We start from the raw sequence: 12,500 nt of genomic DNA, 5'->3' as shown, positions 1-12,500 counted from the left end.
ATACCGGCTGTTTACAATTTTGTTCCCACGAATTCGGCGCTACTAAAGCTAGCCGCAGTGAGCTAACGCACTTCCGGTTATTTTCACAAAATAAAATACCCGTTGCCTTTTATCATAGGGAAAGCCATTACCATACAATTGGTGCTTTTGTTTTGAAAACAGGAAGTGAACCTACCCTCGTTGTAGCTAGCTTGAAACTGCCGTTTTGACAGGAAATGACGATCGGCGACGTCACGTTACGTTGCATCTTGGGTAGTTTGAGTATGAGTAGTAACCTCATGATGCATACCCAACATTTAGGAGAATATAGTATGCATCCTGGAACTTCTGCTTACTCAAACTCGCATACTAACTCAAAAAGTTAGTATGAGAAGTAGGCGGTTTGGAACACAGCCTTAGTCATTGGGGTACTTTTATATATAAGGCATTACTTGGTCTACCGCCCTCCTATATTTGTTCCTTAATTGCACAGAGAGGTGCTGGTTCTTACTCCTTCTGTTCCATAAGCTCGTACTGAACTGGGTAAAAAGACTTTTGGCTGCTATGCAGCTCCAGCATGGAATATGTTGCAGAAGGACTGGAAGCTAACAGGGTTAATCTCTTTGAGCGCCTTCAAATCCAAACTGAGGACACTTAAGGCCGACTCCACTACATGTACTTGTTTCTCAGAATCTGCTTGTAAATTCATTAGGGCTGGGCGAGTTAACTCGTCAAGTATTTAACGCCGATAATTATTTTATCGTGCATTAACGCAGGTTTTATTATTTATTTTATTATTGTAAAAGTCTGTTGCAAATTAAATTAAATTTAATTTCTTTCATTTGTTTGTGCTTTTATCTGTGTAATTTGTAACTGTGTCTAAAGGATCTCCCTTGAAAAAGAGGTTCTGAATCTCAATGGGATCTTCCTGGTTAAAATATTAATTATAATATTTAATTAATATTATCAATTATATTATAATTATTATTATTAAAACCAGATTAATAGTATTCATTATTATATAATTATCAATAATAATCTGGTTTTAATAATAATAAATAATAATAATATATAATAATAATGATATAAACCTGGTTATAATAATAATCGATCAGTAGTTCAGCGCTGCTCTCTGGCTCCCCTGCTGGCGGCACAGCGTTATGACAGACGCCATGAACACGTCCTCAGAGCCTGACTGAGCGGCTCCAGCTCCACACAAAGGGCACGTGTGAAATGTCAGTTCACGTTGGACGTGAAGCGAGACTGAAGGCGGGCGTGGCGGCGGGCGGCGAACTGAACGATCCTCTGTCAAACGCAAAGGTCGCAGTCGCTGTCACCTGGAGAAAAATAATGTCGGAACATGTCGGGGTTCGTGAGCAAAGTCAGCGACGCCTCCATCGATCCTCCAAAAGAACAACTGAGTAAAGAGGTGGCTTCAGAGCTGCTGCCGGGGAGGAAGAAAGAGTCGTCCTCCCTCTGAGGCGTTTTCCATCTCAGCAGCACAGAAATGATCGAGCTCAGAGGGTAACGAACACACATTTCTTTATTTTTCACGAGGACACGGTGTGCCTACACGATGCTTCGTTAAGACAACAATGTTCCCCAGAGTTCGGGTGTTATTGGATCTCACAGCTGAATGTGTCAGACAGATTCTTTGTCTTTGTCAGGAACAGGAACAGCTGACCTGCAGACGTGTTCCTCACGTGGACCAACGTAACCACACTTTTTCTGTAATTAACTTAAACGATGGGGCGTTCAAAGACCTCTTCAGCCTGAGTCTCATGTTTGGAAAGCGGTCGGCACCTCCTCAATAAGACAGAAAGTCTCTGGAAAGCTAATTCAGAGCTTTGCTTGGACAGAAAGTGAACAGAGCTGCCTGTAAGATCCTGGGAGCACCGCAGGCCACTTCAGACGCAGCAGCAGACGCCTAAAAACACTTTGCAGGGTACAATTTTCTTCTTCTTCTTTCTTTTCTTGTATTTTCCAGAGGTGACGATCAGGCAATTAAAGTATTTCAGGCCTGCAAACACGCAACTTTGGATCTGATTGAAGGAGCAGAGAACAGTGTTCATTCTTTCCACCACATTTATATTCTTCTGAATGTCTGCCGGGGCGGTTGGTGCCGCCTTACTCCTGCTTTACTTCTTTACTTCTTTATTTCATCCGCAACCAATCAGCATAAACACCTTTATGGCACAGCGTTGGTGCCAAACTGCAGTCTGGTGGGTTTGTTTGTTCCTTTAGGCTTCACTGCAACCTCCCTTCAGCTCAATCAGCGTCATGTTTCTCACTGGAAAACAAAGATTTGAGCTTCCAAACGTTTAAATTCCTGGACTTTCATCCACAGAAACAGGATCTCCGCTGACTGACATGCTGAATGTTCAGGCTTTAGCTTGGAGGCCAACAGAGGCCTGAACATTTGTGTCTTTTTTACGCTGCTGACATCAAAAGTCACACTTTTAATCTGAGACCGAACGGGAAACCGATGCCCAGCATTTTATACAGCATGCATACCTGCTTATTAGCTCTTATTCTGAGCCGAGCGTATGATTTGGAATCCGTTTGCCTTCAAGCTTGATAATAACGGGTGACTTTGGATCCACAGGTGCGAGAATTAAAACAAAAATCTTCCTGTTTTTGCAGTGATTCCATTCATCAGACATTTCTGAGGCGTCCAGCTCCAGTGGTGCAGTCTTACAATCAGCTCACTGTTTCTAGGGCGAGTTATTATTGTTTATAGATTATTTAATGCCGATAAATATTTAATAGCGCTTTACCGCAGGTTTTATTATTTATTTTATTTTTGTAAAAGTCTGTTGCTCACAGGCTTTTATTTTGTGTTTACCTTAATTAAAAAAAAAACAGGAAACAGAATGAGCTCTTTGGCTGCTTCCCCCGATCATAACTGATGTTTTTCTTTTAAAACCCAGAGATCCAGGCTCTGATCGACCATCTTTTAACCACTGGACTGTAAGAACGAGGCTTCAGGTTGTAATTTAGATTCACATCCGTCTGAGCTGAACCACTTTTCATGTCTGAATTATCTTCTGAGAACAAAGAGCTGTTTGTTCCTACGGTCTCCTCCTCATCTGTCTCTGAAGGTCCTTTCAGTTAAATAATTAAATTAAATAATTAATACGATTGTTTTAACATAGAGCGAGGGTTCATTTGAGTTCAGTAGTCTCACTTATATATCTGGTTGCAACGTTATTAAATAAATATAGAACTATGCGGGATCGAGATGTGCGTACGTTGGGCATGCGCGGGACGCCGTAGTCACGCAGCTCTGCCCACACGCACGATACCCTCTGCGTACGTACGAGCACATAATAACCCCAATGAGGAGAGGTTTTTGAAAATTTCTAGGAGGCGCCACTGAGCCATTTTGCTCCGCCCACACACGATGATGAGATGATGATAAGGCTTTCAATTCACAACGCCATCACACGATTTTCACCGCCTGGCCACGCCCACACCGTTCAGAGTTTGGAAATGTTTCTCCATGATCCCCCCCCCCCATGTCTTAAGAGTAACCTGGCCAAGTTTGAAGTCTGTAGCATTAAATCTGTAGGACAAGTTCGATCATATGCAAGGCGTGGAATCGGTCAAAAATGGCACCAAAACTAGCCTGGCGACGCCATCCTACGTACTTCCGCCCAAAGATTTTGGCTCCGCACATAGTCTGGCCAAATCCCCCTACCTCGGTTCGCTCAGTGTTTTGCCAATCAGCAAACAGTTGCGAGTGGTGACGCAGAACTCACGCGCGGAGTCCATTGTAGTACATATAATTGTAGTTCAACCGCAGCGGAAATAAACATGGTTGTCTCAACTCTGGAGAGCATTACACAATTAAAACGAGAGCAAGAGGAATGCCTCGTCAATTTTGTTAGTGGCAAGGATGTCGTAGCTCTCCTTCCAACTGGCTTTGGGAAAAGTTTGAGTTATCAAATGGGACCGGTACAATGAAAGCGGATGTGGGAAGCGTGATTCGCGAGCTAGAGGCTCGCGAGAGTAAGCATGAACCTCGGCGCCAGAGTGGTGCTCGGCGCATAACCAACGTCATTTCTAAACATTACTGATTGGTTAAGGGAACTCCGTTACTCCAATGAATTTAAGTTGCTGGGTAAGGTCCCGCCCTCCATGGAAACGGATTCCTCTTGGGTTTTCCCAGACTGTTTGACAGAGTCAACAGTCGGCTTTCGCCCAGGCTAACCAAAATGCACCTTCCATCCAAAATGGCCGCCTTCCTGTGGACGTGGGACCATGGCGGCATGAGACTTTTTTGTGCGTCTGGGCATGATGAATGAGTGTACCGAATTTCGTCGTCCCACGCGAAACTAACCCCAATGCGGGGACCATTTTTAAGCATCGTAGGGGGCGCCACAGAGTCAATGAGCGACTCCCAAAAATATAAAGTTTAGATTCTTTCATGTCGTCGACTGGCAGGTGGTGCTCGCAAAATTTCATGAGTTTTCGAGCAGCTTTTGCAAAAAATAAGAAAGAATAGTGGAGAAAAGTAAACCTTACAGATACATTAGGGTTTCACTGCTCGGTGCCTAATAAAACAACACTGAAAACCCCGGTTTTACCTTCTGGATGGTCTCCAGCATCGACCAGCCTCCGTTCCACGGCTTGGTGGACTTCCTGATGCAGTTCAGGCTCGCCATGCTGTGCCACTTCCTGTCCTCCAGCTTCCTGTAGAAGGCGTTGGCCAGCATCAACACGCTGTCGTACAGGTAGAGGTTGGACACCTGGAGGGGAGGAGGAAGCATTCAGTGTCTGAGCGTGGCTGAGCGTTTTGAAATCTTTTCAGTCATGTGACATATGAGCAGAAGAGAATCGGAGCACGAGACGGCACACATTTACGCATCAAAGCACCCGTGCTTTTCCTTTCTGGATCTCTGAAAGCAGAACTTCAGTCTCAGAGCCCCTAAAGTTGTTCTTTCTGCGCCTTCATGCCACAGGTGGTCCTGGCTAGATTTACGCCCTGGGCGAACAACCCCCCCCCCCCCCCCCCCCCAAAAAAGACTTACCTCGGCAAAAAAAAAGACAAAGAACTGAGAAAAAACACGATAAATCAATGAAATACAGAATATAAATACCAATCACAAATCCTTAAATAACCTGAAAATCCTAAAAATAACCATCCATCCATCCATCCATCCATTATCTTCCGCTGGTCCGGGGATCGGGTCGCGGGGGCAGCAGCTTGAGCAAAGAGACCCAGACGTCCCTGTCCCCGGCCACTTCCTCCAGCTCTTCTGGGGGGACCCCGAGGCGTTCCCAGGCCAGCCGAGAGACATAGTCTCTCCAACGTGTCCTTGGTCTTCCCCGGGGCCTCCTCCCAGTGGGACGGGCCCGGAACACCTCACCGGGGAGGCGTCCAGGAGGCATTCTCACCAGATGCCCGAGCCACCTCATCTGACTCCTCTCGATGCGGAGGAGCAGCGGTTCTACTCCGAGCCCCTCCCGGATGACCGAGCTTCTCACCCTATCTCTAAGGGAGAGCCCAGACACCCTGCGGAGGAAACTCATTTCGGCCGCTTGTATTCGCGATCTCGTTCTTTCGGTCACTACCCACAGCTCGTGACCATAGGTGAGGGTAGGAACATAGATTGACCGGTAAATCGAGAGCTTCGCCTTCTGGCTCAGCTCCTTCTTCACCACGACGGGCCGGTGCAGAGCCCGCATCACTGCAGACGCCGCACCGATCCGCCTGTTAATCTCCTGTTCCATTCGTCCCTCACTCGTGAACAAGACCCCGAGATACTTGAACTCCTCCACTTGGGGAGGTTATATTGGTTTGAAAAAAAACAGACACCTTATTTCCTTGTTGTGAATATCTGCCGAATATCAAACCAACTTCACCACGGTCTGTAGCGGCAGCTGCAGCAGCAACATTTCCGGAAAGGTACTGGCTTGATTAAATTCATTCTGGACTCTCTATCCGACCACATGAAGACCTCGGGACACTTCGGTTTGGCTTTAGGGACCCTCTACTCACTACCACGTAAGTGTTATGTTGTTTGGAGCTGTAAAAGAGGTATAAAAATAGAGTTTTGTAGCGGCGACATGATTTGCCCCTCTGACTTCCAGGCTAACGACTTTTGGCTAAAAACGGTCAAATCGAAATTCTCAAAACACATCCGAATGACATGATTTTGATGTCAACTCAACGTATGTACTCCCAACATCCCGTAAATTGATCTAAAGTGCATTTTACTCCGGATTATCCCTTTAAGACCTCGTGAGTTGTGTCATGTAAAACATGGTGAACTTTGAAGGTAAACACATCTGTGGCTCATCTGGATGCTGCGTCACCTGCCGGCTCAGAACCGCCGAGCTGAATCATGGATGGAGCCGAGGCGACAGTCAGCGAGCTGCAGACGGCCCAGGAAGCAGAGACCAAACGCAGGCTGACAAACGAGCAGCACTCTGTCCAGATAAGTGGAGCCGACTGGCAGGAAGGCCATCACAGCACGCCGCCGGAGGCCACGACACGCACACATTTAGGCTTTCTCCCTCGTGTCCTCCTCTGTCGTGCAGCTGCTGAACATGAAAAGGCCAAATGTTACACGACAGAGGAAGACGGGAGGGAAACAGATCAAACGTGGCTGCTGCTGATCGCCGTTCCACCGGAGCTAAGCTGTTGGACACTGAGACGGCTGACCGTCTGTGTTTTAGTGAACATAAACATGGAGGTTCCACCGGAGCTGCAGCACCGAGGGCCGGCGTCAGAGGCCTTTCAGCCTCCTTAGCATGAATTATTAAGACAAATGCCCTGTTTATGTGTCCTCTGAATGTTCCAGGTAAGTACGGAGCAGGCGAGGGGATGATAGAAGGTGTGAGACAAAGATGGAGGACTTAGAGAAGGAGACGAGGAGACACAGCGAGAGTGGCCATCAGAAGGGAGGAGACAGTTAGAGGGAGCTGTTCCATTAGAGGAGGAAGAAAAAGAGAGAAGGAGACACAGCGAGAGTGGAAAACACGGCAAAGGAAACACGCAGAGGAAACACTTGTCAGTGTGTATTTCAGTGATTGTTCTGTTTGTTGTTTTTAAATGTCTTTAAATGTCAGCCACACATGGCCGATATCTCACAAACCCAAACATACCAGTCAACCTGAGCGTGGGTGGAAGATCGTGCTCAGGATGAAAGAGACCAAATCTGCTGCCATCAGTCCAATTTGAAGGATTTCTCTGAGGAAACATGTTGATTTTACATGTTTCCTTAGAGAAATCCTGCTCCAGCTGCAGTGTGACAGAACTAAACTCAGATTTACGCCTCGTGTCATTCTGAACAGCACGGAGCATTCAGACCGCAGGAAATCTCATCTGGGAACAGAGAAGAATGGGACGGTGCCGAGGGCCGAGTCCCCTCACGGTGTAGTAAACAGGAAGTTAGGGAACGGAGAAGAATGGGACGGTGCCGACGGCCGAGTCCCCTCACGGTGTAGTAAACAGGAAGTTAGGGAACGGAGAAGAATGGGACGGTGCCGACGGCCGAGTCCCCTCACGGTGTAGTAAACAGGAAGTTAGGGAACAGAGCAGAATGGGACGGTGCCGACGGCCGAGTCCCCTCACGGTGTAGTAAACAGGAAGTTAGGGAACAGAGCAGAATGGGACGGTGCCGACGGCCGAGTCCCCTCACGGTGTAGTAAACAGGAAGTTAGGGAACAGAGCAGAATGGGACGGTGCCGACGGCCGAGTCCCCTCACGGTGTAGTAAACAGGAAGTTAGGGAACGGAGCAGAATGGGACGGTGCCGACGGCCGAGTCCCCTCACGGTGTAGTAAACAGGAAGTTAGGGAACGGAGAAGAATGGGACGGTGCCGAGGGCCGAGTCCCCTCACGGTGTAGTAAACAGGAAGTTAGGGAACGGAGAAGAATGGGACGGTGCCGAGGGCCGAGTCCCCTCACGGTGTAGTAAACAGGAAGTTAGGGAACGGAGAAGAATGGGACGGTGCCGAGGGCCGAGTCCCCTCACGGTGTAGTAAACAGGAAGTTAGGGAACGGAGAAGAATGGGACGGTGCCGAGGGCCGAGTCCCCTCACGGTGTAGTAAACAGGAAGTTAGGGAACGGAGAAGAATGGGACGGTGCCGACGGCCGAGTCCCCTCACGGTGTAGTAAACAGGAAGTTAGGGAACAGAGAAGAATGGGACGGTGCCGAGGGCCGAGTCCCCTCACGGTGTAGTAAACAGGAAGTTAGGGAACGGAGAAGAATGGGACGGTGCCGAGGGCCGAGTCCCCTCACGGTGTAGTAAACAGGAAGTTAGGGAACGGAGAAGAATGGGACGGTGCCGAGGGCCGAGTCCCCTCACGGTGTAGTAAACAGGAAGTTAGGGAACGGAGAAGAATGGGACGGTGCCGAGGGCCGAGTCCCCTCACGGTGTAGTAAACAGGAAGTTAGGGAACGGAGAAGAATGGGACGGTGCCGAGGGCCGAGTCCCCTCACGGTGTAGTAAACAGGAAGTTAGGGAACGGAGAAGAATGGGACGGTGCCGAGGGCCGAGTCCCCTCACGGTGTAGTAAACAGGAAGTTAGGGAACATTTACAACCCTAACGGAGCCAGTTTTTAGGTATGTTCCTGCTCTAAACTGCTGACCCAGTGAATTAGATAGATTCCATCCCGTTGAACCAACTGATTTTTTTCTGTTTTAACTAACAAACCTTATTATGTTACAGATTATGCTCGTATGATGAAGCCTGATTGCATTGAACAGGTTCAGTTCCGGAGCCGCAGACGAACCAAGCAGCTTCGTCTCAGTGTGGGCGGAGCCTATCCCTGAGCGCAGGGGCGGCCCAAGCCTTTATGGTGCCTTAAGCAGAAATTAATTTGGGGCCCCCCCACCATCACCTCAGCTCCAGATGCCTCATTATTCTATAGGCTACACTGTTATGTGTGTAACGGACCCACAGTCATTAGCATTATTTGTAATCATCTTACATTATACAGGTGTCATTCTTGTTTTTAACCTTAAAGGGATAGCAAACTCATAAATATGGTTTAATTAACTTCTACATAAAGAGTGATGTATAAGTATGGCTCATTAATTTAACTATTTGAAAGTAACATCAGCAGGCTGGAGACTGCATTTATAGTAAACACGTTAAATAGTTTAATTTCTTTCAGATGGTGCTCAAAATGTTCAAAATCCAAACACAAAATAGAATCAAATGACATTCACATTATCTTACAGAAAAATAAAGTTGTAATCAAAATTAAATACTTAAATAATAAATACAATACTTAAATCATTTTGCCCAACGGTGGCAGCAGCCAACAGGAGGCATAAATTAACCTAGTATTAGTATTTTCTCAAAATTAATTCATTTTTTTTCTGGTGTAATACAATTTCTTTTAAATTATTCAATGTTATTTTAATTTCATGTATATATTTACTTTTTTATCACAACGTCTCGGTGCTCTCTGGGGCCCCCTGGTGGCATGGGGGCCCTAAGCGACCGCATAGTTGGCTTATGCCTTGGGCCGGCTCTGCCTGAGCGCCTGACGGTTCTCAGTCAGGTTCAGGAGAAGAGATTAGAGAGGATGATGGGATACGTCTCTTCTCTTGACCATCTGACAGCGCCCGACATTTCCAGACTGGGACCAGTTTCCTTGAGGCTTCTTTTGTTGTAATATTTGATCTCATTTCTGAGCTGAGCTGCTGGATGGTGGGAAGTCGTTGCACATCCTGAGAGTTTAAACACTTTAACACAGTTTGAACACTTTAAGACGAGCGCCTCTGTCTGTTTGCTTCCTCCTGGATGTTTTCCGTTCTGCCTCCTCCCTGCTGAACCTGCAGAGTTGCCTCCGTGTCCTTGTTTGACACCCAGGCCGTATTTTAACACCGTAATCAGGTCTGACAGCCTGAGCGCGCTCAGTACACCGACTGTGGACGGCGCCTGTGTGCGCCGGGGGAATTTATGAATGCGCTCATGAATTTATGCATGTGCTTTGTGAAGGTCCCGGGTTTGCACCGGCACAGGGTAAAACATGGCAGTGTTTCCATGTTGTCGGGGGGATCTGTCCTCACAGAGCACAGCAGGAAGCACAAAGGGTGCCGTGAAAACAAGAGAAATCTGCCCTGAACTTAGTCATTCCTGTCTGGTCTTCCTTTCCCTCATTTTCACCACTTCTTCCCTCTAATTAGCGCTTTTGTGCTCACACTGATCAGGAAAGGTGAACTCTGTGGGCTCGTTATTTGCTGAAGGTCCGTCGGGACGAGGACGGATTCATCTGAATTAACAATCGGAAACACGAGGACTCACATAGTTCTTTGTGAATTGAATGTTCTGAGCACAAAAAAAGTACTTAGAGAGCAGAAAATGGAGTTTGCATATATATATATATATATATATATATATATATCGTCAGAATACTGAATGATAAAGAAATGAAACGGCTTCAACAAAATGTTGAAGAACCACAGAACTGCAGATCTTTCTGTGTTAATGTCCCTATTTATGCCATTTGACATTCAGTTTAATACTTTTTTAAATTTGGAATACATTATATTACATATTCCCTCAAATAAATACATCGATATGCTGCTGAGAAAATCAATTAATTGCTCAATTGGAATAAAAAAAGGTTATATATATCCGTTAATACATGAACTAAATAAATACTTTGGTGGGAAGAAATAGATCAATATGATGTAAAGGAAAAATAACAGAAATAAATACAAAAATAACAAATGAACAAAGAAGGAAATGAAATATATTTCACATAAATGATAATAAATAATAAATAACAAATAATAATGATCAATATGATGTAAAGGAAAAAAATAACAGAAATAAATACAAAAATAAAAAATGAACAAAAGAAATTAAAAATATTCCAAATAAATGATAATAAATAATAAATAATTTATAATAAATAATAAATGAATGAAATTGACAAATTAAATAAATGTCGACATTAACAGAAGCTTAAATAAATGAGTTATTTATTCACACATAAACCTATTTATTTACCCATAAAGCAACTGGTTATTCCTTCTTTAGACGCGACAAACCGGCTACGATGCAGCATTTCTGCTCATACGTCACACGGTGACGTCATGAGGTGAAGGCGGAGGCCACCAATCAGCAACAGGTGTGTTTTACCTCCAGGTTCTGCAGGTATCCCTCCTGCGGGTCGCACAGCAGCGAGGAGATGCGGTGGTTCTGCCTGACGCAGCGAGCGCTGCTGTCCCTCCACGTGGCGAAGATCTGCCGGATCACCGTCATGCGCCCCAACGCGCTGTGGGTCAGCTCCAGGATCTCCGAGTCGCTGATTTCCTGCCACGGGCAAAGTGAAGCAGAAGTCTGAAATGAGGAAAACGGTGCGTATTCCACCCCGGCCCTTAATAAACAAACAACACTTATTGTGATTTTTCACGCTAATTAATTTCAGTTTCAGATAAACAACCGAACGCCGGAGCCGGGCGGAGCGAAGGATTCACACCGGCTGTAAAAAAGCCTCCTTTATTGATGCGTAAGTTTAATTGCTGCAATGCAGAAAAACTAATTATTTCCTGTGAGGTGTAATTACAGATAGCCTCAATCTCACTCATAAAGCATAATAAAAACAAGCAAATAGAATTACGTTCATTAAGTTTTATTACGGGAAACATAATTACAGTCCAGAACTGGTGAAAGTCAACTCGCTCTGTTCTGTTTCTTCACAAGTTTTCCTCAATTAAATTAAAAATGAACTCAACACAAGTCACTCAGACTCAAGAAAAACAGACAAATGTGTCCGCCTTTAAGGCGGTAAATAGTATTTTAAAATAATAGATATTACCATGAAACTTCCTCAGTTGATTACTTATACAAGTATGAAAAAAAAATGTATTACAAGTTATAGAAATGTGTATGTTTAATTATGCAAATTAGGCATTATCTCATTAAATATGCGCACATTTGCATATATTTCCGGAAGATAGATCTGAACATATGATAAAGCCAGGTGCAAAATTCTTTTTTCATTTTTTTTACACACAAAATGAAAAGAATATTACAGAGGGATTTCAGGATATCTGCTTTCATTTCCTAGGAAATCAAAATATACTGTCCATAGCCTAAAAAACAGATTTTCGCCATATTGTTTTATTATAATGTCAAATAAATCAGGCCAGGAATGATTTATCAACAAATCCTTCTGTAAATATCTTCAGAATACTGCTAAGTGTATAACTGGAAAGTTTGGTGTTAGTAGGTGCTCCATAGTCTGAGATATTGATGCTGGAAAAAGACAAAAATCAAATTTTGAGAAAACGGCATTTAAATATTTAAATAGGGGTATTCAATACATTTGTATTGGAAACAATTGCTCAAAAACAGAATAAATGCTCAGGCCCTTAGTAATACTAATATTGAATAAAATAATATTATTAATAAATAATACAAGCTCAATACAATACAATAAAGAATGCATATCAATTCACTGAGACGTGTGACATGTATGAGCAGCCTCTGTCATTAACTCGGTTTCCTAGCAACAGTTTACGGTCAGGTGTGCTGCTTCCTGATG

The 12,500-nt window shown here is 44.8% G+C and overlaps 1 protein-coding gene across 2 annotated transcripts in view; it reads right to left on the bottom strand.

Moving 5' to 3' along the window:
* grid1b (glutamate receptor, ionotropic, delta 1b) overlaps positions 1-12,500 on the bottom strand; it is a 664,549-nt gene that overhangs the window by 64,188 nt on the left and 587,861 nt on the right. For both annotated transcript variants that reach the window (XM_075457866.1, XM_075457865.1), the window contains exons 6-7: positions 11,093-11,266; positions 4,569-4,730 (exon numbers count right to left, since the gene is read on the bottom strand). In XM_075457866.1, the coding sequence (XP_075313981.1) occupies positions 4,569-4,730; positions 11,093-11,266 (336 nt within the window). The remainder of the gene's footprint in view (positions 1-4,568; positions 4,731-11,092; positions 11,267-12,500) is intronic.

Source organism: Odontesthes bonariensis, chromosome 23, assembly GCF_027942865.1.
Source record: "Odontesthes bonariensis isolate fOdoBon6 chromosome 23, fOdoBon6.hap1, whole genome shotgun sequence".
Classification (NCBI taxonomy): domain Eukaryota; kingdom Metazoa; phylum Chordata; class Actinopteri; order Atheriniformes; family Atherinopsidae; genus Odontesthes; species Odontesthes bonariensis.
Note: the sequence above shows the minus strand (reverse complement) of the source record. Positions and strands in the feature narration are given on the sequence as shown.